This window comes from Enoplosus armatus, chromosome 19, assembly GCF_043641665.1.
Source record: "Enoplosus armatus isolate fEnoArm2 chromosome 19, fEnoArm2.hap1, whole genome shotgun sequence".
Taxonomy (NCBI): Eukaryota; Metazoa; Chordata; class Actinopteri; order Centrarchiformes; family Enoplosidae; genus Enoplosus; species Enoplosus armatus.
The window spans coordinates 9,587,652-9,615,056 of NC_092198.1; the positions used below are offsets into that span (position 1 = coordinate 9,587,652).

Consider the following 27,405-nt stretch of genomic DNA (forward strand, 5'->3'; position numbering starts at 1 on the left):
GGAGAGAAAGACATTTTGAAACCTGCTTCTTCTTCTTCTTCTTCTTCTTCTTCTTCTTCTTCTTCTGTGGAGGAGGATTTTTGGTGAAAAGGTGAAGAAGGAAAAAGGGGACCCGGCAGCAGCGTCGAAGAAGTCCGTTTATGGAAGAAACGCACAAGAAGAGTAGCTAACAAGTAGTTTGGATGCACAAGGAGTCGCGTCTTTGCATGCTTTGTGTTCCGAGTGTCAGACACACAGACGGAGAGGAGTCATCCTCGGTGTCGCTATCTGGCTGTTATATTACTCAGACTAATAAAAGTGGAGAGGACGGGACAGCGCTGAGGTAAGATAACACAGGCCCTGCTGTCATGTCAGGACCTCCATCTGCGGAGGGTACTGTTGCTGGATGGACTTTATTACTCTTTAATACCACCACCTGCAGAGTAGATGGAGAGGTAGCAGTGAAAGTTGGTATGATTATAGGCCTTGTCATGCTTTTAGTATGTGGGGAAAACAAAGTATTTGAGTAGTTTTACTTTTACTTCAAAATAATCTTATGAATTCCTCCTTCTCCTTCATGTTTGTTTTGTGATTATTGTGATATACAGGACTATATGATACTGTATACTCGTTTGCATCCATAATATTACTTAGACAAGGTGGGAGTTGGACAGCATTTAATCTGAATCCACTTATCAAAGCCAATCATTTCAAATCCATTCATGTTTAGCTTTCAACAGCTGTATGTAACAAAAATGGCACATTTTTGAAAGTCACTGAAAGTCAAATATTGACATCCAAAAAACTGAAACTCAGGTTTTTCAAGATTTTCTTCAGCCAAATAGCTATCTGAATGTTTGGTACATCACTATTTACTCATAGAAAGGGAGCTGGAGGACATATTTGACAAGATGTTTGTCAGGCATTACAAATTATTTTACCAGTTCAGAACCAGCTTTAGGAACCCAACACTTGCATTATATTAGTACTTAATAATTAGATTAGAGGCTGCAACTGATGGTTATTTCCATTATTGATTAATCTGCTGACTATTTTTCTCGATTAATCGACTTGTTTGGTCTGTGAAATGTCGGAAAATCGTGAATAATGGCATCACATTTTTCCAAAGTGCTTTCTTTAAGTGTTGAGTTCTGAGTATCCCATCTGCTGAGTGGGCGATATGGATAAAATCCTCTATTGCTGTGAAGTAATTTTAGATGGTAGATATTGATATATTTTGTGACATACTAAAGTTTCCGTAAATTCTATTGAGGAGCTGTTTATGGATGTAATAAACAGAGAGGAATGTGTGTTTTTTGGCTACTCTAGTGGGTTAAATAGCTGCCAAATAAAGTTACATCATCACATTGATGCAAAAATCATATATAAATCCAATATTACCATAAATTAGTCCTGCTCATTCATGTGTGACGCTGCTCAGAATTACCTAATACACCCAGAGAAAGAAATAATGTAAAGAGTACATCAAAATATCTGTCGGTACACAAATGTTTATCATCTCATCATATTATCTCGTCACATCGCCCCAGCCTGCCATCTGCTTATGTGAATTTCAAGGAACAATCATCATCAGCGTCTTCTAAACTTGTTGTCAGCTGAGTTGTTTATGCGTACTGTATGTAGGTTTATTGCCCACTTGTGTAGGCAAGTGGACAGTTCGAATACTCACACAGGCCCACTCAGTGTGACATTAGGCTGCACAGAAACACAGACAACATTCGGAGGTAGTTTGCATGTGCGGCAATACCAGAATCATCCAAACCAGTGTCTGTTTGAATTTTGTTCCCTTTTCATTGTGGTTGCCAGTTTTGGTGTGCTAAAGTCATGGTCAGGGTCATGGTTTGCTTCACTATCCGGCTTCATGGTTGTTGTTAACAGCTGCTAATAAGATATCTGAAAATGTTTGAAATGTCAACATAGTGCTCATGGACAGTCTAGTATGTCTTCTGCAGACACGTGTATCTTTTTTTATCTGTAAGGGAGGTGGAGACAAGTGGCTCTCAGCGTGGGATTGAGGAGACAAAATACATGTTGTATTATGGCTTTTCTAATGGCTTTCTTTTTTGCTGAATGTTTTCTCCCAAGATGTCTACTGAATTTTGTTTTTAAGCTGGTTTTAGGGTGCAATGGATGTCCTCTAATATATGTCGTCCTACTGTTAAGGCCTTTTCTCTCGTGAAGCAACTTTAAAGGCTAGACCGACTACAGCTAAGAGTTGAACACGGTTTAAAATGTGAGAGTTTTTTTTTTTCATGAAACTTTGATGGTCATTGTGGGGAGATCGGACCTTTTGACAAGCACATAATTCAGAGAATCCGGAGCTGTCCTCTAGTGCAAAAAGAAAAAAGAATAGTCTTTTGGATGCAGCTAACCATGTGCAACATGCAGTGTGAAAATGGTTCCCGCTGCCCAGTGCTGCTTCATTACAGCAACAAAATAAATCTGCTACTTCTGCATGAAAGATTTAGAATAGACAACTAAACCAAAATAGCCCGTAAACACCTCTCTTTCCTTTCACCCAGTCCCTGTCCGGTCTCCTTCCCTCTATCCTTCTCTCTAACCCTCTTTGTCTACTCGAGGTCTGAATCATGATGTTTTCACTGAAACTTAGTGGATGTTTGTGTCCAACAAGCAGAGAGAAGTGATTATACAGTGTGAAAAAAGCTACTCAAGTGACAAGCCTTTCAGACTGTTTTCCTGCCTCGAACTGTGTCACTGCCCAACAAGGAAATCCCATGTTTACGGCGCGTTCATGACCTGATGTCTTAACTTATCTGGAATCAAAACACATCCCAAGGCATTTTCTGGCAGCTCAGCACATGACAAGAATACCGGTTTGCTTGATCGAGCCTCAGAACTTGACTGAAATGGGATTGGTTCTCGTTAGAGCTTCAGTGTAGTTTTGCTGACTGTTCTGCGAGACAGAAGTGATTAACATGGTGTGAAAAAACATATCTGCCTCTGTTAGGCCGTGCTACTCTGCAACACACACACAACCTATTTCACTGCCAGTTTACTGAGATATTTTGCTGGAGTATGAGAGGAAAAGTGACTTGATATTTACCCTCATTTCAATTAAATTCCTGTATCAGAGGATCACTTGATTTGCCTATAGTCCAGACTTACTGTTCGCAGTTCTTCACACAGGTAATGTCTTGCTCATGCTCATCTCACGTTATACAAAGCAGACTGTAAGTCAACCAGCTCTGGATAATCAGACACAGTCAGATGTTTCTGATTCTGTCTCGTTCCATGCTATTAGCCTGTTTTAAGACATCCATGAACATATTTGAACATAGTGAATGAGTCTCATGTGGCCTGATAATGACTTTCTTGAAACCATCTTGATAAATCTGAATACAAGACCAGAAACTTGCCGTAGTGAACACGCTGTCGGTCTTTTGCAGCAAAAAGAGGTCTCGTTATGTAGATCACGTATCTGATCTGTTGCCTGTCCTCTATCTTTTTCCCTCTCTAGCTTTTCTTCTCCTGTGTTTAATTCTGCTGCCACTTTTTATCTGCATTTGCCTCCCTCTCTACCTCCCTGCCTCACTTTCCCCTCTGCCTCCTGCCCTTTCTCGTTCTCCCTCTCCTCGTAGTTTCTCTATATCTCCATCTCTCTGCCTTTTTCTGTGTGCCTCCCTCATTTTTCTCCCTGAAAGAATGTTACCTTATTTTATTTTTAGACTGCAAGCTAATTTCAAACAAACAGTGCGGAGCCGCAGGACAGAGCAGAGCAAAAGATTGTCACAGTTTGGCCAGGCTGAACTTTGGCCTTCATGTTGCTGCTCCTTTTAGAACAAAGTTGGGTTTAAGTATGTAACGAAAGCATGAAAAGCTTCATACAGTTTAATATGTAAAACTCTTAAGTCAGTCTGGTGTAGAATTACTACAGTTACGCAGTTGGAGAGGAGGAAAATGATTGCACAAACATTGTACTCTGTAATAAAACAGCTGTCTGATTCAAATGAGCGTTATACAAATCTCAGCTTCTATGAAACATTAACAGAAGAAAAGGCAAATTATATCCAGTGAGTGGAACATGTCCCTTTCTCATTTTCTTCCAATATTAATCTCTCTGTCTGTCCCCCTTTTTCCCTCTTTATTTTTTATGTAGTTCTAATCCCAGCACAAACAATGATATATTATGTTTTGAGTTAACAACAGGACGACATGAATAATCTTGTCCATGACGCAGTTACAGAAGGGATCGCTTTCCAGGAATGGAACATTTCCCCTCCAGTGTCTGCCCTTTTTGAAAAAGGGCATTTATTTGGATTTTTCTTCCAGACTGTTTCTCATTTTGATGCGTACTCTTTGCTTTTTAATAATTAGAAAGGATGGATACAGTCAAATGAACTTTCCTGATCTTTCTACTCTTTCAGTGGTGGGTGTAGGTTTTCCTGCAGTGTGGAGCTGCCGCTGCTGACTGAACACAGAGGAAACACTGAAAGCTGTTCTCCAGACCTCCCTGCTGCTTCAGGGGAGATTGTCAGATGTGTACCCAGCACTCAAAGCCCCTGGCCTGGCCGCGGGGATGGCAGCCTCTGCCCTGAACCTGAACGGCCTCGGAGTCATGAACAGGTCAGTTTTTTTCCCTACAGTGTGTTTCACATTTTGCCTTTTGCCTGGAGAGTTTTTGTAGAGGAAATGCATACTTTTAAACATGTTTGGTCAGTATGGTTTGTTGCAGCTATGAGGCTGTTAGACCGGACTGGTAACAGTTACATTACAGAACAATTTATAAAGCCATCCTGCTGTCCATGAAAATATTTTCCAATCACTTGTAGGACTGCATAAAATATCCCTTTGTTCAGCGAGACATTTCTCTATTCCTTTGTATCTGCAATCTGATCTTTTGGAAATTCACACTATGGATATATGATGTAATGATTGGTTTGTTGTGATTAGATTACAGATTACCCATGTAATTACCCTCCAGTCCTAATGCTTAGACATGTTTTATTATGTGATACCAACATTATTTAACTTTTTAATTTAAAACCTACCGCATTGTGACATTTTTAGATGTATTTCTTTCTGAAAAAAACCCAGTCATATTACTATGATGATAGCCTTTGTTTTTTTTGTTTTTTAAGACACACACAAACCAACCACTCCTCTCCTCTCCTCTCCTCTCCTCTCCACAGCAGTAATCAGTTTCACACCCAGCCAGGTTCCTCTAGTACTGCCTCTGGAACTAGAACCAGTCCAGTTGGTCGACCTGTGCTGCCGGTTCCAGATCGGAGCACCTGCTGTCAGTTACTGGGTGGAGGTCTCTACAGCCCAACCAGCCCTAAGGTAACTCAGTGGCCACATCCAACCTGTGAGAGCTAAAGCCGTCTCTTTGTTTTCGCAAAAGTTCACCATCGCCATTGAAACACCAAAACAACAGACAGATCTGTTCAGTTTTCCATGTCAACACTACAGTGAGTGACAGGGCTTTTCAAGTTCTTTGGCGAGTACACACAAAAGGTTCCAGCTCAGTATGAATTAAAAGGCAACCCACCCCACACTTAAATCAGTACGTGATAAACTCATAGATAAGATTATGTAACTTTTGAAAGAAGAAATAGCACATATATTGTCTTACAAATCAACACACTCGGAGGTTTTTGCTGCTACAGCCTTACTTGGTCTGGTATGACCAGTAGCTTATGGTGGCTAATGTTAGCATACTTTGTTGTGTAACTTACTGAGTCAGTTCGCTGACAATACAACTCTTGTCTACTTGTGCTACTGTTTCACTATGTTTTAGCATTTACCGTGATGCTGTACTTTCCTCTTGTGGCTACAGCGGTCACTGTCCTGTAAAAGTTACATAATCGTGCTTCAAAGAAAATGCTGAAATAACTGGAAAAATAAAGAAAAGAAAAATAAGTAACTGTTTTTGTGTGTACTGGTAGTTTTTGCAGCATGTTGCCAAATAACTGAAGATCATTGTTTCTCAACCGGTATATTAACATCAGCTGATAGGAGCGAGTCATTTTTGGAGCGCCCCTAATCTCGTTTTGTGTGTCTCCTCCTAGACGAGCCCTCGCTCCCTGGGTCAAACCTTTGTGTTCCCCGCTTCGTCCTCGCTCTCCCCCAGCTCCACCCCTCGTGCTCGCTCCCCCTCCCCGCGAAGCCCGGAGCTCCTCGGAGTCAATGTGGGCCAGCGGGTTCGACGACTGAGTTCACCCGGCGGTGAGGAGAGAGGGGAAGGAGAAGGGCAGGAGGAGAGGGGAGGAGAGTTGGGAGGAGGCGAGAAGCGCGAGGAGAGGAGACGCCAGGCACAGCTGCTGCAGATACACAGAGAGCTGCAGAACGTTGAGGTGATTTTACATGCGCCTCTCTTCTTTGTCTCTTTAACTGTATCTCTGTCTTCCTCTGTGTCTTTTTTGTCTCTATCTTACTCACTACATCTACCCCTGTCTGTCGTTATATAGGAATGCAATCATTATAGAGCAGTGGATCCACACTATTCACTCTGAAGGTTTACTAGTTTATTTTGATTTGGCAAGTCAATCAGAATAATGCCAGTAAGAACTACTCTCACCCAGCTGTGATGATCCCAAAATGCAACAGTTACTCAAGCTTTGAAAGCTGAGTATTCAGCTGTTATGTTTTTATGATAGGAAAGCTGGAAAATTGGTTTTCTAGTCTCTGTCATTCTGATTTTTTTGATATTTTCATCTTAAAGAATGTTTCCCAGTTTCATACTGTTTCATACTTACTCTAATTAATTACCAGTTATGTTTTTTCTTACCATCATCATCTATCATGCCTAAAATCAGATTATTATCTCTTGTGAGTCCATGTGACTTTTGTTTACTTACTGTTTTTACTTGTAAACCGTAAATAGATATGAATGAATTAAATTAATTTTCAGGTATGAATACAGATTATTTGGAATATGAATTTGATGATCAATATACAGTATAGTGCATTACAATATTATGTCATCTCCATGAATTTAATTAGGAGTTTACATAAGCATTGCTTATTGGTTTGATTTTTGTTTCTCATTTTTCTTTTTTTTGTATTCAGTTGAAAGCCAACCCACATTTGTGCTCAGTTTGAAACTGCACACTGTCGCACAATGAATTTGCAGCTTGCCAACAGTTCATTTTTCAAGACAGTCTGTTGAATGCCAAACATGGGAAAACACTAGAGTCGAGGCACATTTCTTTTTCATTTTCTTAACATTCCTAGTTTATTATGATGATATTTTGTCATTTCAGTTTATCTGTCAAACGTGCACCTGTGAACTGATAAGCAGCCTAAGCCAAATACGAAAAAATCATCAAAGTGAACTTCTCTACCAGAGAAAACCAAACCAAGCTGTAGCTGCATTTAAACCCTTGTTTTCTCTGTGTCTTTCAGGTCAGGGGAAAAGTGGGCATTTTCGAGGCCCACATTTCTGGAATTCGTGCCCAGGTGCTTAATAGCGAGCTCCAGCGCAGCCCTCGGTCTCCAAGACGATCGACTAGCCAAAACCCTTCCCATCCTAGCCAACAAAACAGAGCCCTTGAATGCCCAATGACCCACCCACAAGAGACTAAAGTTCCCCCTGTTGTCCAAAATGGAAGAGAAAGGGAGGAAGAGACAATGGAAGGAGGAAGGAATGAGAAGGACAGCAGTGCTACTAAAACAAACACTGAGAACAAGACACTGATTGGTCAAAATGGCCGCCATTCAGAAACAACAATGCAAACTCCCTGTTTAGACGGACCGTCTGTCGTTGAGGGCTCCCTGGAGACATTAAACCCAGATGCAAGAACAGACAGAGAGAAAAATGAGGGAGAAAGACTGAGAAAAAAGGAGGGAGAAAAAGACGGAGGGGAGGTAGAAAACACACAAATGCTGGGAGACGAAAGAGAATGGACAGAGAGAGAAGCGAGAGACGAGAAAGAGGATCGGTTGTGTCCTGAGACGCTGCTCCAGACAGAGGCAAACAGGTTGGAGGTTAACCCGGAAACCCCTGCTTTTCCTCCGGCACAAAGCAGTGAGAGCTCCCCTTGTTTGCTGAACGTCACTGATCACACCTCCAACCACTCTCCCTCCATCCCTGCAGTCATAATAACTGACCACGGTTTGGAAAGCTTGCCCCAAACGTCTGAAGGCCCCGGCTCAGACCAGGGACTATGCTGCACCCCTAGCCCCAGTTCTAGCCCTGTCCCTGGGCCGAACTCCTCCAACCGTTCCCTTAGGAAGCTGTCGTCCTCCTCTGCCTCCTCGGCCGGTTTCTCCTCGTCTTGGGAAGAGTCGGAGGAGGATGTCTCCAGCGATACGGAGAAAGGAGAGCAGCTTCTCAACCCTGCACTCCTCACTTCCAAACAGAAAGCGGTAAGAGCCAATGTTTGCCAGTGTGTGTGCCTGTATCGCCAACCTGCTTGCGATTCAGTAGAACGTTTGTAGTTTTAAATGGCAATGACCTTTGGAAACTGCATTCGCCGGGATTGCCATATATCATCCATATGGGGAAAAAATCAGAGAAATAGATGGATTATCTGGGAAAGTCAAGGGATGTCTGAGAAAACGTCACTTTACAGGAATACACTGAAAATTAGCCATGCTAGCGTCATGGCTCTAGGAATGTCTGTTGGTTGGTCAGCTACTTTGGTGCAGTCTGAAATATCTTAACAAATGTTAGCAGGATTGCTATGACATTTTGTATAGCCATTCATGGTCCCAAGAGGATGAAGCCTACTTTGGTAATCCCCTGACCTTTCGTCTAGTGCCACCAGCAGGTCAAGCTTTTTACCTATCCTGTGAATTATCTCAACATCTACCTCACAGATTGGCACAAAATTTGGCACAGTAGTAATTATTGTAGCATTATGTTAGCATGCTAACACGCTAAACTAAGATGGTGAACATGGTAAACATACCTGATAAACAAATGCTAGCATGCTGATGTTAGCATTTATCATTTAAGTACAGGCTCATAGAGCCACTACCATGGCTGTAGACTCTTAAGTTTTGCATCAGTTTATTGCATTAGATTATAGTGTTCAGCTGTATTTGAATACAGACAGGACCACATTTTTCACACAGGTATTCAGTGAAAAGTCCTGAAATGTTCCTTGACATTTTTTGGGGGGGAATTTGAGGAGGTTTGACTAAGGTCATGTATCAAAACTCAAAACCTAGCTTGTGCAGAACTTGTGATTTTGCAACTGATCTTGCCAGGTCTGGGGAATAGTCTTGTCTTGACGCTGGTCTCTGTGAACGATTGTGCCTCAAAAAGTGTGTACGTCAGTGTATGTGTGTTTTGAATGTGCCTGTGCATGTTGCTGGGTGCTCTTGTGTCAAATTGGCCAGAGCCCTCTGCCTGAGTAATGGTTGACATTCACAGTAACAAAGCTAGCTCTGTGCCCCGACCTGTGCGTGCGCGTGTGTGTGTGTGTGTAGGTGTGTTTTTAGTGTGTGGGTAATGTGAGGGTGTGTGTGAGTGAGAACACGGGTGATAGAAAAGGGAAAGCAAAGAAAATTTGCCAGTCACACACACTTAGGCTTTGCGTGCATTTGGACGCCGTTCAAAGAGGAGGCTGAGGCCTGTTTGGGTATGTGTGTGTGTGTAGGTGGGTGGGTGGATGTGTTTTTATTTGTAGCCAGGATAAGTTCACAAGGCCATCTCACTTCTGCTTTGAAACACGATTTAACGAAGGATTGTATAACTGATTTTTAGCCGTGCTTGTTAAACAATGTGCCAGTCCCAAAAGTCTCCCCCTTTTTTAAGACTTGGGAAGTGCTCATAATCAGTTGAACTATCATGACTCAGATATGAGATTTAAAAGTGAGTGGTGTCCCCTCTGTGAGTGTGTAAGACTATACTGACCATGCAAGCATTTTAATACTCATCACCCTGCAATCAATGCATCATCTGCATATTTCCATACATAATATGAAGATGTGGTCCGTCTAATGATTATAAGTTAATTTTCCATGTTTTTCTCATGCATTATGAGAGGGAACAGCAACAGAAGAAAATTAAATATTCTTGTTATGATCGTATTGCAATACAAGATTTATTTTTGCATATTTAATCGAATGGCCCATCCCTAAACCAATGTCCCAGCTCTCCCAGTGGATATGGATTACAAACTATTTGTTTGAATGAATTTGGCTGATGTATTTGAATAGTGTTTGTTTTGCTCTTTGCATATTTCCGGTCACTGTTTTTTGCTTTATCCTGGCAAAGAAAAGAGACAAGCTCCTGCTGGTGGTTGCAGCCGACTGAAGGACAGGGTTTATAGTTGCTAGTAAAAGTCTGGATTTCCCCCGTTGTAGCACAAAGATGTCAAACATGCGGGTAATTCATGTTCTTGTCTGCAGCAATTCACAGTTCCTGATCCACATTTTGAGGAAACCTGATGTATGTGTGCAAGAGGCGAACATGCAGATACACATACAGCACGCTTGCTTGTGTGGGAGGTATGTAGGAAAGGGGAGAGGGAGAGAGAGAAGAGGAGTGAGACTGAGAGAGGTAGAAAGAGAGAAGAACAGAGTGAGCTTGAGAGAAAGACTGGCAGAAAGAGAGCAGGAGAGGGAACATTATTTACTGTATGTTAGCTATGTTGTCTTAAACTGACATTAAGGGAAACATATGTCCTCTTCTCATGGCTATTTATTACAGGACGGACTTTATTTGGCATATTACAATAACCATCAGATCCAGAAGTCATTAAGGACATTTTTCATACTGTGGGACATTTAAAGACATGTAGTGTAGCTCTGGTACTTCTATATACACACCGAGGTTGCAGAGAAAGATAGAAAATAAATGTGCAAGGACAGGACAATTTCCTGCATGCTTGGTGAAAAATAATATAAGACCAGTGTAAGAATAAGTGAACCAGTGTTTTCTGCAGAATACATTTATTACAGGTCTCGATTTATATTTTGTGCTCTGCGTGTTATCCTGAAGACTGAATTCACCCTTCCCAGTAGTTTTAATTAATTAATCCTCCTTTGTGTTATTCACCCAAGTAATCATGGCATTTTCATTTTTTTGTATAAACACAGTAAAATACATCGGCTTTGTTATGGCCATTAGCTTTTGGATTATGTTTTTTAAGAGTGTACGTGTGTAAGTGGTAGAGGCTGGAATCTGAACAGAGCCATATATAGACACTATTTGGCTGATCTTTTGACTGTTGGGCATCTCTCCAAGGTGAGAAGGCACATATGTGCTGCCAGTGTTTTCCTACTTACTTACAAATTGGCAGCAAAGGGGCACCTGCACTTGATTGGCATCTGTGTATTTTTTTCTTTCTTCAAAAATTTCTGGGGAATGAAAATAGAAAAACTCCACTCTGCAGCAGAGTTATGTCTTTGGTGAGGTGACACCCAGGTGTTTGCTTTACTGTGTAATTTACCTTTAAGCATCCGCTCCACACCCATCAGAGTGTTTTCAAACTAAAAAGCTTCATACGAAACTTGATTGAGACACATGGAAATGCAAAACATGGAAATTAACTTTCGTAATAGAATATCAAGAGTCTTGCAGTTGTAGGATTTAAGACCATAAAGAATGTTTGGCTATAAAATGACCACGTTGTCATAACAGCTGGCCTTGAAACTGAAGGTTATGTGAATAAATTCAGTGCTATTCTCTGTTTTATATCAAAATCAATTTCTTTGTGGATGGACTGTTGTACAGACAAATAATTTTATTTGAAGTTGTCAAAAACTGAGCAGCATTTTTTACGCTCTACAAGTGCAGCTGCGACTCATTTTCATATTTTATTTTATATTTATATTGTGTTGGAGCTGTGTTTACACCTGTAACGTGTACAGAAAACCACAGCATCATGTTTCAGCATTTCACGGAAGAAGTGGGACAGGACATATGAAGGTCTCACTATAAATGATGCAGGAGGTGGTTTGTCACTCATGCTGTCTGTAAGTAAAGCTTGTGTTGTGTTACAACTTTTGGACACATTTCAATACACTTGGGGTTTTTGAAAAGTTGCATCCATTATCCAAACAGATGTGTTATGGAATGAAGACTGCACTGCTCAACTGTAAAGCACACACTCACATATGCTAACGTTGACACGCCCTTTGCACAAACACACACCACACTACAACGTTTGCTAGTTTCCCTTTGCAGAACAACCATACTGTACACACACAGACAACTGTTTTTCTCTCACAAACACACTGTAACTTATGTCACACCGGCTCACATCCCTTTTTTTATGATCCTTTGAAAAGTGTTACACTCTGACCCAAACATTAATCTGCACCTCCAACCGTGAATCCAACCTCATTTCCAATAACCAAAATAAAGTTTTTTGTGGTGGACTGGACGAAAACTCATTTTTATGCTGTAACTCAAAATATCAGCACACACTCTGAGACACGCACACACACTGTGTTTGTACTGCAGTGGAAAATCTTCAGTACCACGGCGGCCGGTTGCCTAGCAACCCTGTGACGTCAAACTGAGTTTCCCTCTCACAGCTGTATGTGTGTGTGACAGAGAGTCTCTAAGTTTATGGGTGTGTGTGTGTGTCCGAGTCTTGTTTGTGTGTGTGTGTGTGTGTGTGTGTGTGTGTGTGTGTGTGTGTGTGTGTGTGTGTGTGTGTGTGTGTGTGCTTACTTAATTTACTGTGAGAGGGGAAACACCGGTCAATTCTTTATTTGGTGTTTTCTGTGTGAGCTTGCTCCTAAGAGTGCATGCATGTGCGTGTTCAAGTCGTACCGGCTGTGGAGGAGTCAGGTCGGGCCTGCAGTCCGTAAAGCCGACATGTCAGTTGAAAGACTATCTGGTGTTGGATCCAGTGCAGAAGTGAAGTGTGGTTTCACATGGTTTCAGAGCTATGAGAGACACACTGGGGAAACCCTGCTGGGTGTGATGCATAAACAAGAATTTGTGCAGAAAAAGGCATGGAGATTAAAGGCTATATTAACAGAATTTTTGGTTAATTTCTGTGCTATCAGATAGTTGCATGTTAACATGACATGTTGGAGTCGAGGCTAGATCTAAAGTCAGATGTGCTCAATGTTCCATTGTGACCTCAATTTGGAGACAAATCGTCCTTATCAGACTTCAGTATTCAGTTATAACATAACTGAACAGCCACATCAGAAACGTCTAACCCTTCTTTTAGGTGTCCCCTTTTTCTTGCCTTTACAAGTTCTGTCAGTTTTGCAAAGCTATTTTTCCACTGGCCAGCCTTGGTTGCTAAGAGATTTATCATGCACGCTATAAGCATCTATTGCACGTTGTTTAGCCTGCATCACACACCCTTTATTTTAATTTTGTCTGTGTGTGTGTTTGAGTGTGGTGTGTGTGTGTGTGCCTCTCAGTCTAAACTTTGCAGACTCAGACAGTTGCAATATTTGTATCTGCAAGGGGACCTTGTGGTGAGTGATATCAGGCTTGTTGTTTCCTCAGTGCTTCTCCGTTGAAAACATCAGCATGCATCAGTGTTTCCCCTGCTTCTTCACATTACACGTTTGTAACCCAGAGTTACCCTTTGCCCTATTCTTACCATTCTCACCACTCTACGCCTCTAGTCATTCCTCCCTGCATGCAAATGAGTGATATCTGGTTGCCCAATGTAACCCTAGCTCTCTTGGTAAAAAAAAAAAGTCTTTAAATTTCCTTACATCTATGCATATTGTTTGGGGTTACACCCTTTTCAATACAGCTTATGATAATTGCACTATTTAATAGGTCATGTTTGTTGCGTTAAAACACATCTGCAGATGTTGGATGTTGAAAGACATGATGCACATTTATAGAAGATAATAATCAAGAGGCCAATAGAAACTCTTTGCCTCAGTGCTTCTTTTTTTCCCTCCGTGCTCATTCTGTTGTTTACAGAGGGCAAGGCCTTATTTTTTTCTTTCTTTCTTTTGTTTGTAGTCAGCGGCGGATGTGGAAAATACTGTCGCTGAGGCAAGCGGCAACCCCCCCCCTTCCTGTCTGCAAGAAGTTCCTTCTCTTGCCATTTCCTCTCTCTCTCGCTCTCTCTCTCTCTCTCTCTCTCTCTCTCTCTCTCTCTCTCAATGGAAACTTTTCTGTTTTTCCTGCCCTCCACTTGTCATTCAGCTGGCCTGGGGATAGAGATAGGAGAGACGGAGAGCAATGAGCCAGAAAAAGATGAGACAGAGAGGCCGACTTTGAGCGAAGTTTTAGGCAGAGAGAGAGAGAGAGAGAGAGAGAGAGAGAGAGAGAGAGAGAGAGTGAGAGTGTGGACTTTTGCCAATTCAAACACCTTCTTGAATCGTATTCCAGTTTCAGCTTCATGTCCAGCTTTGCTCATTTAAGAAAAATGCTAATTTTAAAACACCATTATAACAAATAGAAGAAAATGTGCTACCTTCCAAAATCAAAGGTGCCTGAATAATAAGACAGTTATTAAACACTGACATTAAACCCCTTGAAGCTGCAGAGTTTAAGTTTGAACATCATGTTTCAAGGAAATTATTTCCTGCTGGAGACATCCATTTCTTCCTGTGGGTGTCCAATGATTGACAGTCAGCACAATGTAAAATAATGCAGGCACTGATATGGAAAAACAGAGACACTGACAATACCAAATTAAGGCTTTGTGTTTATTTAGATGTAGAAGTCTGTCAAAGTTTCATACTGTACAGGAATGAACAGCAGCAATTAACTTCTGTAAAGGTAGGAATACTGCTGAGACTGTACTGCATGTTGACTGTTTGCATAGACCACCAGAACTGACGTAAAGCAGAACAAGTCTAGAAGATTATCTTTAAATAAGCAGCAGTAATATCCTTAAATTAAATCGGGGAAAAAGGCTCAAAATGACAGCAAAGGGACGCTACTTAGGAACAATTTCCCCCTGATTGGACTGAACAGATCTACTTTACCTGGATTTTAAAACTTGATTTCTGATGGGATATTTAATACATAGTGCTCTCATTGGTTAGCTGGATTCAGCTGTAAAGGCGGGGTCAAAATTTAGGATTGTTGATTTTCACACGTGATTTCCTGCTTTGAATCTGTACACACATGTTTATACAAGCGTGTCTTTTTTCTTAAACCTTTTGTGTATCCTTGAAATAACTTGTGGAAAAAATGTCTTAAATAGTTCTGCAACTGCGAATACACAAATCATCCCTGTTAGCACACATCTTTTTAAACTGTCCATGAGCATTTTTTTATCTACATGTCACACATTTAGACACATTCATGCAAATTTTATTTTCACCGACGCACAAAAGGCGATTGACATCTGCCAGCTGTGAAATGATCGTTTCACAAACTACTGAAAGAATATCTTAGACCCATTTTTAAGTAAAACACCGTCAGTATATTCATGTGAAAATCACACATAGAGGATGCTGAAAATGTATTTATGTGCATGTCGAGATTTGACTTGATAAAAACTCCGAAGGTGCGCCGTGGTAGCTTCATCAGCTCACCATAGAGCGTGGGGGAGCTGCTGTTTAGGATGTTTCCTTTAGTCTATTTTAGTGTTGTAACTTCTGTCACAATCTTTCTGTGCCGCACATACAGAGGGCCATACCCAAGGCAAACACATACATGTTTACACATATACTTGCACAAACACACGTGCATACGTAAACATATATAAGCAGATAAACGTGTTTGAATGTACAGGTTTGCTGTTTCCACGAAGCCTCTACGCTCCCCCAGTTCTTAGTGTGCATTCTCACTTACACACCCACACACTTAGCTCCGTCTGTGTCTTTCAAATGTTGTGACCTGTGGAGAGTTTTGCATGTCCAGATCATGTTTGTCCTCTGTTTTGCTAATCAAATGACCCACAATTGTTTATCAGTGCACACACTCAGACAGACACACACACACACACACACGCACACATGTATAAATCTTGTGTGTGGAGGGGCATGGAAAGAGGAGCATGCGAGCCTGAGGTGGAAGTCTTTAAAGCAGAGAGAGACTGTGAGAGTTTGGGTGCGTTTTGCAGCAGAGCTGGACAGATAATCGGCCTCGTCAGTTTGTCAACCTGTCAAACAGAAAGCCCACTGGCCATGATGTGGTCTGCATGGCTGTATTCAGTGTGGAGTGTTGTTGTGTCAGTCGGAGCCATCTTTATCATTACCATCATCCACCTCCGCACCAGCCACCTTCAGGTACTTTTATTTCAGGCCTGCATTTACCGTCACAGAGTGCTTTTCTTACCTGGATTTAGCCCCTGTTAAGGGATGTTTCACAGCTCCACCTTTGGAGGTAGATTTTAGTGAGCAATAATAATACTGGTAGTAGTTGTAGTCTTTTTTTTCATCACACCCAAATCAAACTTCTCTCCTCTCCTCTGATTGTATTTTAATGTCTCCAGCTCCTTAATCTACACACTGTGACGACGTCTCTTATTACTCACACTTGAGATAGTCCAGACTTTCCCTCTCTCTCTCTTGCTCTCTCTCTCTCTCTCTCTCTCTCGCTCTCTAGGCCTCCACAGCTCACTCACACACACCAGCTGTAAGTGGGCAACATGGTTGATGGATGACAGTCTTGAGTTGACAGAGAAAGTGCAGACCCTGGCTACTTACCAAGCTGTAGCCTGATACTCTTGCTCTCTTACTAACTGGCTGAAGATGGTGGAAAATTTGAGCAGGGGAATACCACTCAGTTTAACTTATTAGTGCCTTTCTGATGGTCTAAAAGCTTTATCAGTGTTGTAGTTCATTACTATTACTAACTATCATTGAAATCTCTCCGCTGATCAAAATTTTTATCTACTGACAACAGATCAAAGTGTTTGTTTGAGTCTTTTTGCCTTTTTTGTTTCCTTTCAAACTTTATTTATTCAGGGAAAGCTGCATATGTTTCTAGTCATACCTACACATTGACTCATCGAGATTCCCTGTGCAAGCTTCTACTGGATGTTACCTTTTGCCTCCAGGGACACCGTCATTTTACTTTACACCATATTGAATCTTTCCATTAGAAAGCACAGACTCATTTCAAAGGATTTGTACCCAAGAAATTAATTCAGTTAAGTTTGCTACCAAACTTGCCGTTGTGGCATTTTCAAAGAGCAAATGCTAATAATCCTTATGATATCCTGGGGTCTTGCCTCTCTCTGAGACCCATTTCAGCTGACCCACCTTGCATTTAGTTAGTTTCCACCATGTGATCTGTACAAGTGTGTGTGTGTTTGACTTTTTGGAGGGGGCGAGTTTCTTTTTCTCTCCTTCAGTGGTGCAGAGAAAAACCCCTCATGTGACTCTTCACTCCTTCGGACAGAGAGAGAGCTGAGAAAATGTGTGTGTGTGCGTGTGTGTGCGTGTGTGTGTGTGTGTGCATGCATCTAACCATAGATAGTCATGCTATCAGCTGATGAATTTTCATCAGGTCCAGATTATGTGACATGGGTTATATATCTCCTTCTATGGTCCTCTTCTCTCTTATCTTATCCTTCCTCTCCTCTCCTCTCTCTTCTTCTCCTCTCTGATTATTTGTAGACGTAATATTATTTCTCCTGGTATTTGCAGACCAGAGGAAATCTTCTGTGTGTGTGAGATCTCACCATTAACATGAAGAGGATCTTTTGCACCTGTGTAGGATAGGAAATCTCCATATAAATATTAGATCACACAAAATGCTCTTACTGACCAGATGTGATCATATGTGGGTGTTTTTTTTTTCTTTTTACATCTATTGTAATGTAAATTGTATTCAAGTGTCTGTTTTGTATTCATGAAGCATTTCTATGTGTTTTTAAGGGGAAACTCTTCAAAACATTTTCATTTTGTTTTGTGCTGCTGCATCCACTGGTAGCTCTGTCACAATGTTGCACAGCCAAGCATTGTTTAAACCCACAGAACAAGACATCTGGAGTTTTTCCATCTGATGTCATGCTGCAGCTATAAAAAACGGTGTCTTTGGTTTGAATATGTTATTCAATAAGAGTGTGACCGTAGCTTCAATGAGGTGTTGCAACATGCGGTGTCATTAGCACATAATAAATTTGAATCTACTAACAGGACAATTTAGGAGAACATTAGGGCTCATAAGAGGGGTTTAGTTTTTACAGGGAACAAACAGTAGTTAGAGAGAGTTTAACATGTCTGTCTGCAACAGTTAAATATTGATATATCTGTAGGAGGAAAGTCTTTCCATTACAAAGACAGAGAACTGGACTGGAGAGCCAGAGAAAAGGGAGAACTCAACTCTAATCAGTCACTGAGAGAAAAGCTGTGTGTTTGTGCGTCTGAGACAGCATACGTCTCCGTTTGTGTGTGTTTGTTTGTGTGTGTGGCAGGAGTCCCGCAGTTCAATGTATCCTTGCCAGGGACAGGGAGAGCCCTTGGAGAAACTGTGTGTGTGTGTGTGTGTGTGTGTGTGTGTGTGTGTGTGTGTGTGTGTGTGTGTGTGTGTGTGTGTGTGTGTGTGTGTGTGTGTGTGTGTGTGTGTGTGTGTGTGTGTGTGTGTGTGTGTGTGTGTGTATGTTTTAAAGACTTGTTTTGCTCATGGCCACTAAACGAAACCGTAAAAAACAGCTTAAACTACTGGTACTCTTGTTTCCTGGGTGATTTTAAGCTGACTGCACACTGCCATCTGCGGGATTGAGCATTTTGGGGACTTTTTGCATGGAGTTGATAAACTCTGCCTCATACTATCATCATATGGCATGTTGTCAAAAGAGTCCACATAGTTTTTGTAACCAGAAAAACACTGACATTGACTCACATCACTTTTGGTTTAAACATGTTTATGGCTGGTGAAGCTCAGGCCAATGACCATGAATATCTTCACTGAAATTCAGGCAACATTACAGTAACATATAGAGCAGATTCTGATGGTTGTTAAATTCTTTGTTCAGAATTGTTGGTGAAGCATATTGATTAAGGATAATCACTTATGTTGTGTTTGTGTATGTGTATGTAGCACAAGTCCTGGAAGAAGATCAAGAACATGGTCCACTGGTCACCATTTGTCATGTCCTTCAAGAAGAAATATCCCTGGATACAACTGGCTGGGCACGCAGGTCTGTGGACGCACAAATCACACAGTTCATAACATTAAAAACATATATGCCTCCGATTCACACAGCAGAGGTTTTCCTGGCTGAACATGAGCCTACATAATGAGACAGAGCCTACAGTATGATGAGCCTGATCAAATTACAGTACTTTAAAAATGGTTGGCTAGATTTAGTTTTTATTTCTGGGAAGTTTTTAGAATTAAGAACACACACAACTGACGAATCATTTTCTCTCACACATAACATACATGCATGTTGATTGTCAGCTGGCCAAAGATAGTTGTCTTGGGGTAATTTTTTAAAGAGAATGTGAGTCGACACATAAGTCTGTCTTTGTTGTTGCTAGTTTTTAGGTCAAGGCCCGAAGGGGAAGTGTGTGTCGGGACAATTAGCAATGGGATTGGGAAACATTAGGTGACACCTCCTTGGAGGTTGGAGACTCAGCCAAATAAAAATAAGAGAGTTCACTTATGTAAAGCTACTGACAAAATAGAAGTGGTTTAGACCAACTTCTATCCTCACTTAAACCCTGACGAACTTAAGCCAAGCAACTCCAATTTACTGTATCTTAACACTTTCTTTTTACAGGGAGCTTTAAGGCTGGAGCCAACGGCCGTATATTAAAAGTAAGATGCCCTTTCACACCAATCACACCGCCTTTGTTGTTGCACAGAAAGTCGCTCTGATGCTTTCTGGTTTAGAGAGGTCCCTCATATTATCAATACTGAATACAGTGTAGCCAAGGGTATTGAAGTTGTCTAACTAACTAACTTGTCATTGATATCCTTTAGAAACACTGTGACTGTGAACAGCGCTGTTTGTCCCTCCTGATGAGGGACGTGCTGCGCCCGTACGTCCCCGGTTACCATGGAGATGTGGAGAAGGATGGCCAGAAATACAACCAGATGGAGGATCTGCTGGCTGAGTTTGACTTCCCGTGTGTGATGGACTGTAAGATGGGAGTGAGGTGAGCAGGGTGGTGAAGAATGGACTTTGATATACTTTACTGTGATTTCCTTCAGACTTTCAGAACAAACTACTAACATTTCTGTGTTTCTTAAACTTATTTTCATAGTTTTGGCCATCATTTCTATTGATAACGATAATATTGTACAGACATAAATAAATTCTGAGATGTGGAAAACGACGTTGCTGTGTTCCGCAATAAAGAAGAATTATCCTTTAACAGGCATTAAGCAGCAAATAGCTCCAGAATAAAAACTGAAGGCTACTGTGAGCAGCTGTGTCATACTGTTGGGAAAGAAATGTCTTCTTCACACCTTCTCTTTCGCCCTCTCCGTTCATCTCTACCTCATCCTCCTACCTCTCTGTGCTCACGTCTGTCACCTACCCTTTCTTCTTCTCCGTCTTCTTTGCTGCCCACCACCTGTTTTTCTCGCACGCTTCAGGACCTACCTTGAGGAAGAGCTGGCCAAGGCTCGTAAGAAGCCCTCTCCGAGACCCGACATGTATCAGAAAATGATCGAGGTTGACCCTGAGGCGCCTACGCCGGAGGAAAACCTCCAGAAAGTGGTGACTAAACCCAGATACATGCAGTGGAGAGAGACTATAAGCTCAACAGCCACCCTGGGATTTAGGATAGAGGGAGTCAAGGTAAGACTCACAAAGAGAAAGGTGTGTGTGTGTGGCCTTCCTTCCCTCCTTTCTTCCAGTATTCAGTGTGTGTGTGTGTGTGTGGGGAGGGTGTCCTTTAGGGGCATGATCTCACTTCCTGTTTTGAACAGAAACTTCCTCTGAAGTATATGTTCGTGCATGAGTTCCTTTGTCATACATGAGGCCTGTCCATGGCAGCTCTGTATGCCTCAGCATCTGGCACTGACATTGTACACACACGCGCGCGCGCACACACGCGCACACACACACACACACACACACACACACGCACACACACACATCTCTCTGTCTTGGCTGTCTTTATTTGAGGGTTGTGGCTATATAAGGACATTCCCGGCCTCCTGGTGGTCTGTTGCCATGACACTGAGGGTTATCCCCACAAACAGAGATGTGTGTGTGTGTGCGCGTGTGTGTGTGTGTGTGTGTGTGTGTGAGAAGAAATATAGTGTTGATGTGCAGTTCTTACGGTTCATGTGCGGTTCAACCTCTGTTTTTGGAGTATGTGTAACTATATTATATCGATTTTATAAGCTCTTATGGACTGTTAGCCAGCAGAACAATAAAAGCTCATTTATTCCACTCTGTTAGTTACCACTGCTGCTGATACTAATCTACTTTACTACTGTTACTACTGTTCTGATATTAATGCTACAACTCCAGTACTGCGACTAATACTACTATTGTTTGACGTCTACTTCTACTGGTGCTACTGCTATTACCAGAGGTGGAGAGTAAATTTAATATACTTTTCTATGCTAGTTAGTTTGATTATTTCCTTTGTGTGAGACTTTATACTCCACAACATTTTACAAGGAAATAACTAAAAGGACCGGCAGAGACAGGATTATGCATTGAGTCGATCGAAGTATTTTTAAAAACCGAATATCTTTGGACTATTGGAGAAAACAAGCAATTTGAGTATTTGTACTTTTGGAAACTGGGATTTCACTATTTTCTGAAAATGTATAGATCAAACAATGAATAAATTGATTTACAATAATTTTAAATAATCAATAGATTGATTAATTACCGTAATTAATTTCCGTATCAAAATGTGTCAAATGTGAGCCTGAAGAGAGAGTGTCTGTATGTGGCTCTGGTCAGTAAAACAGAGTCAAAGACCCTTCCCTGCTTTAAGGCCAAATCTCTAAAAATATCCTTTCCTCTCCTCATTGTTTGTTCTGCTTTTCTTGACCATCCTTTCCTCTCCTCTCTTTCCTCTATCCTGTCTCTCCTCTCTCTCCTCTCCTCTCCTCTCCTCTCTCTCCTCTCTCTCCTCTCCTCTCCTCTCTCTCCTCTCCTCTCCTCTCCTCTCTCTCCTCTCCTCTCCTCTCCTCTCTCCTCTCTTTCCTCTATCCTGTCTCTCCTCTCCTCTCTCTCCTCTCCTCTCCTCTCCTCTCCTCTCTCTCCTCTCCTCTCCTCTCCTCTCTCTCCTCTCTCTCCTCTCCTCTCCTCCCTCTCCTCTCTCTCCTCTCTCTCCTCTCCTCTCCTCTCCTCTATCCTCTCTCTCCTCTCTCTCCTCTCCTCTCCTCTCCTCTCTCTCCTCTCTCTCCTCTCCTCTCCTCTCCTCTCTCCTCTCTTTCCTCTATCCTCTCTCTCCTCTCCTCTCCTCTCCTCTCTCTCCCCTCTCTCCTCTCCTCTCTTTCCTCTATCTTGTCTCTCCTCTCCTCTCTCCTCTCCTCTCTTTCCTCTATCTTGTCTCTCCTCTCCTCTCTCCTCCTCTCTCCTCTCCTCTCCTCTCTCCTCTCTTTCCTCTATCCTGTCTCTCCTCTCCTCTCTCCTCTCTCCCCTCTCCTCTCCTCTCCTCTCTCCTCTCTTTCCTCTCTCCTCTCCTCTCCTCTCTTTCCTCTATCCTCTCCTCTCCTCTCCTCTCTCCTCTCCTCTCATTTGTAGAAGGAAGACGGGACGGTGAACAGAGATTTTAAGAAAACAAAGACCAGAGAGCAAGTTACTGCAGCCTTCCATGACTTTGTCAAAGGAAATAAGGACATACTGGTGAGTGTGTTTGTAGTTAACTATGTGTGTGTGTCAATAGCCTTGACCACTGTAGGAGACAGAAAAACAGTTGAGGAATGGAATTTGAACTGTTGTGCTGCCTTCACCCGATGGGAAACACACACACATACAGTTTGTACACACACATGTACACACATGCAATAATACACAATGTGACCTTAAGCCAGAAGAAAAGGGAAGTCCTTGGGAACTCCCTGGGCTTCTTTACACACACACACACACACACACACACATGCACACTTTTAGTATTTGACAGCACTGTGCACATGTATATGCTTGTGAGTGTGTTTATTGTTTTTTTTAAATACATCAAGACGCTTTAAATGTTGAAATAAATCCAACACCCATCATTTAGATTGCAGAAATTGTTTATAAAAGCTCTACAGTGTAGCAGACTGGGCTAAGAATAGATCATACGGCTCCACGTCGAGTGGAGTTTATTGTTTAACCCAATCAGCAGCGGCCCAGTTCTACAAAACGGCCCAATCAACAAAACTGGCTGCATCAGAAGTGGGCAGAACTGAGTGAACAAACTATAAAAGCTTGTGTGTTTTTTTTCCAGAATGGTTATCTAAGCAGGCTGGAAGAAATCAGAGACACTCTGGAGATCTCCCCGTTCTTCAAAACCCACGAGGTAAAGACACTTGTCCAGTGACGCTGGTCTCTGCACTGGTGCTGCTCATGTGGTGCAACTCCAAAACATGCATAATTATGATAAAACTGATTTTATATCTAATTTATCAACCCAAAAAAGTCTGTATGTGTGTGGGTTTTTTAGCGAATACAAGGTTCACTTTTTAGGCTTCATCATGCCTGTGTAAAGTGAAACTGTTGGAGTGTCCCAGTAAAAAGGGCTTACATATGTTGGCTTTATGTTTTAGGACTGGGCTCAGTTCAGGACGTGTGAATTTCCCTGTTCTGTAGACTGTCTTGAGACATATTTACTTAATTAAACAGCCTGCAGCACATACTTTGAATTGGTGAATTAGTTCCAATCTTGTATTTTGCGTACATCCAAACTGTATTTTATTGTAATTAACTAAGTGTAATTTAATGACACTAACTCACTCGAGCAAACACACCAGTATACACACGGACATGACAGCTCTCGTCATGGAAATTGGACTGCAACAGCCCTGACCAGACATGCGCACATTCAGTTTCACACTCACACACACACACACACATACAAAGACACATACCAATAGACACTAATGTAAGAAGTTGGTGTTACACAACAAGAAGTGAGATCATGTTGTTGAGGGACACAAATAAACAAACACGTAACTTTGAGTAAAACTGTTATTTCCTGTTTTTTTTTTTTTTTCTCTTAATCATCCCATTGTCTGCTTGTGTCTCTGCAGGTGATTGGCAGCTCCTTGTTATTCGTTCACGACAGTAAGGGACAGGCCAAAGTCTGGATGATCGACTTTGGGAAAACCACACCTCTGCCTGACGGGGACGAACTAACCCACCGAGCATCGTGGGTGGAAGGCAACAGAGAAGATGGTTACCTGTTTGGACTTGATAGTTTGGTGGACATCATTTCATCCATGGTGGACTCTGAGACTTGAAGTCTTGAAGAGTTTTTTTTTTTTTGTTTTAATCCGAGTGAACATTTGGACACACAGCAAACACTTCCATTCATTCTTCCTTTCTCCGGGGAACACTTTGGACTTCCTCAGGGGTTCCGTCACAGACGTTTGTCCTCATGTTGGAAACCACATCATCCCATAACAATGTGTGGCTACATCCATTCATGGACGCAACATTTCTATTCATATCCAGTGGATTTCAGGATCTTGCTCTCCCCCCATCCATAGTCCTTTTAATGTGATCCTTACACCCTCAAGGGACAGCTGTAACAGGCCTTCTTCACAGCAGACATGTTAACTTGTCATAGCAGGAAAAACACAGGGGGAACTAATGACTCTAATGAGTGTCCTCCCTGTAAACCCGCCCTGTGAACCGGCATGCACAATATCATTAATGTTATTCTGTTATGACATGTCGAAACGTCTGCTGTGAAAAAAAGGTCTATTTTTACAAGCATTATACCTGCAAGACAACCTTTTAACTACAGGAATTCTCCAATTAAAAGCCAAAAAAAGTACACTGCCTTACCGAAGTAGAAGGCTAAGGCTGGTGATATCCATAAAAAGGCCTCAAACAATATTGTGTTGATCCATCTTTCAATATTTGCCCAGCGCATTTGTTCCTATTGAAGATATAAGTCCTCTAAAAATGGATCACAAATATATATTTTTCATTTTCCTGAAACAGCTGGGCACTGTAGTTTTTAGCAAACATTACTCCAACAGGAGGAAATTGTGCATTTGACTGTTTTCAGCAGCGGATTAATACACATCTGGTGCTCTAATGAGTATTTGGGATCAATTAAAAACAAAAAAACAAAACCACCAGTGCCCATGTTCATTGTAATGACTGAATATGTCACCCAGTGCAACAGTGTGGCTCATGACATGTCTTTAAAGCCATTATGTGTGGAATCTGAAGATTTCTCACTTTGGCGCTCCCTGGTGGTTTCTTCCTCAGCATATCTGAACCCAATTTTATTGGATTGTTTTGTCCGTTTGACCACAACTTCAGCACATTTCCTCCTTTTTAAAAACCAATCTGCACTCAATTACATTTCCACTGTTAGATATTCTCCATTGTGTGTGTTTTTACTCATGAAAACCTGATTTTAGGTGTGTTTTACAGTGGAAAACAAAACTCGTCTTTTAGCAGTTTCTCACCTCTGTTTAACCAGTCGCACTCTGTAGACAGAATTTAGATACTGTAGGTTGGTCGGTGAGGTTTTCAGGGGCAGCCATGTTTGCTCCACAATAATCTGGCAATAACTGGCAATTATTTGGAGCTAAATGATACATCTCGCAGTAGTTTCAGTATATTTTGGAGGGCATTGTTTCATATCTAACATATTTGCAGCCAACATGGCGTCCGTAATGCTTCCCTGGCCAAACACTTCTCACCCTTCTCTCACTTTGTTGGGATTGTTCACTATGTACAGTAAGATTTATTATGTTTGATGTAGTTTTTGTAACATTATTTTAGTGTACTCAAATCCTGTGGAACACTTACAGCCATGAACAATCTTATTTAAGCTATACAGTGCCTTGACATTACACAGCCAAGTCAGACTCAGCTAAAAATATGTTCTTACTTTTAAATGTTATGATGGAATTTCCTCTTAGTCTTAACTGTTTCTGTGCTTAGTCATACATGGGTGCACGTTTATTATCCTCTTAAAGTTTGGGATTAATTTGTATTTCATTCTGTTTTTATTTATAACATTATATTATGTTTTATTTTATTTTTAGTTAATGGGATACTGTGACGTTTTGAATATTGGGCTGTTCTGTTTTTTTGTCATCAAGCATGTGTTACAGTATGAGTCTGATTGTGGGGCAGGCCGCTGACATTGAGAACATCCTTTATTCAAACCATTGGATACGGCTGTAGAAAAGATTGATGATGTTCTCATAATGATACCCATTTCTTTTAATGGGGAATGCAAACAGTTATTTAGAAACTGGTTGGAGAGATAAGGGAGGGAAAATAATGTAACAGGTTCTTGATGAAAAATAAAAACTAAACAGTATGTAGGTTCCACTCTACCAATATATTTAAAATGCCAAGGTTTTCAGTTGATGTTTGCAGTGACAGTAGACTGAGAAAGAGACTGATTGTAATTCCATGCAGTGCCTTCTTAAAAAAGTAGTTTGATATTTGGGGAATATACGCTTATTAGCTTTTTTTTGCCAAGAGTTAGATGAAAAGATAGATAGCACTCTCATGTCTGTATGCTAAATATAAAGCATCCGCCAGCAGCTGGTTAGCCTAGCTTAGCATAAAGACTGGAAATGGGGAAACAAAACAAAGTTAATTAGTGAGTGTTAGAGTTGCAGGTAGGCAGATTTTGTTTGCTTCGGACAGTACTGTTTCCAATCTTCATGCTAAGCTAAGCTGAACGGATAAGCGTATTTCCCAAAATGTCAAACTATTCCTTTAAGACCAACCATCTTAGCTATTGCTTATGCTCCCCAATGTGCACTTATGGTTGTTAGTAGGTATCATATTGTTCTGGTTTTGCCGGCTTGTGTATTTATTTAGATTGTTTCTTTAAAAAGTGTGTATTTGGTGAACAAAAAACATCCTGCTTCCGTGTGTGATTTCTGTGAATTCTCATAAAGGTCTGAGCAGTACAATGGTTTGAACAGGCATCATAGCTGCAGTCAGCGAATGGACATGGCTCAGAGTACAAGTACAGTATGTATTTCACCCATAAGGACACTCCTGACCTGAGAAAGCCCACAGTGACCCCACGCTGCTGCTGCACCTTGGCCACAGAAATTGCTGTATTTACATGGGGGTCATTTGCCATTCAAATCACACCTGCCCACAACAGCAGCAGCATCCGGAGGTTGTGGGAAAGAAAAGACATGATTCAGGAGCAGGGAGGTCGTGAGAGCGGACCCGCAGAAGAGATGTGATTTCATTTCATGGAGTGTTTGCCGGGAAGATGAACCCTTGAGGGTCTTTTTGAACATGCAGCTCCTACAAATTTCAAAGGATGTTGACATTTTCTCCAACTCTTAGGCCAGTCATTGCTTCTTTTGTGCACTTTTATCATCATATACAGTGATCATTTTTTATACCTGGTTCAAATGCCGTTTACACGTACTCTTTGCATTTGGTACGTGACATACATGTGTGGCATATGACAAAAGCTTTAGTATGCTTGAGTTTATTTCACCTGGTTTAGATCCCTCGTGTGAAAACT

The 27,405-nt window shown here is 41.4% G+C and overlaps 1 protein-coding gene across 1 annotated transcript; it reads left to right on the top strand.

Moving 5' to 3' along the window:
* Positions 1 to 26,757, top strand: itpkb (inositol-trisphosphate 3-kinase B). Its single transcript, XM_070926315.1, has 12 exons — positions 1 to 322; positions 4,386 to 4,584; positions 5,151 to 5,301; positions 6,030 to 6,314; positions 7,366 to 8,328; positions 18,851 to 18,950; positions 19,536 to 19,573; positions 19,739 to 19,914; positions 20,357 to 20,561; positions 22,476 to 22,577; positions 23,161 to 23,232; positions 23,963 to 26,757. The coding sequence occupies exons 2-12, from the start codon at positions 4,538 to 4,540 to the stop codon at positions 24,170 to 24,172; spliced, it is 2,349 nt and encodes a 782-aa protein (XP_070782416.1). The 5' UTR covers positions 1 to 322; positions 4,386 to 4,537; the 3' UTR covers positions 24,173 to 26,757.
* The last annotated feature ends 648 nt before the right edge of the window (positions 26,758 to 27,405 follow it).

Coding starts and splice junctions, on each gene's coding strand:
- itpkb (XM_070926315.1), top strand. CDS start 4,538: ATGGCAGCCTCTGCCCTGAACCTGAACGGCCTCGGAGTCATGAACAG. Junction 6,315..7,365: donor GAGAGCTGCAGAACGTTGAG/GTGATTTTACAT, acceptor TGTGTCTTTCAG/GTCAGGGGAAAAGTGGGCAT. Junction 20,562..22,475: donor TTAGGATAGAGGGAGTCAAG/GTAAGACTCACA, acceptor TCTCATTTGTAG/AAGGAAGACGGGACGGTGAA.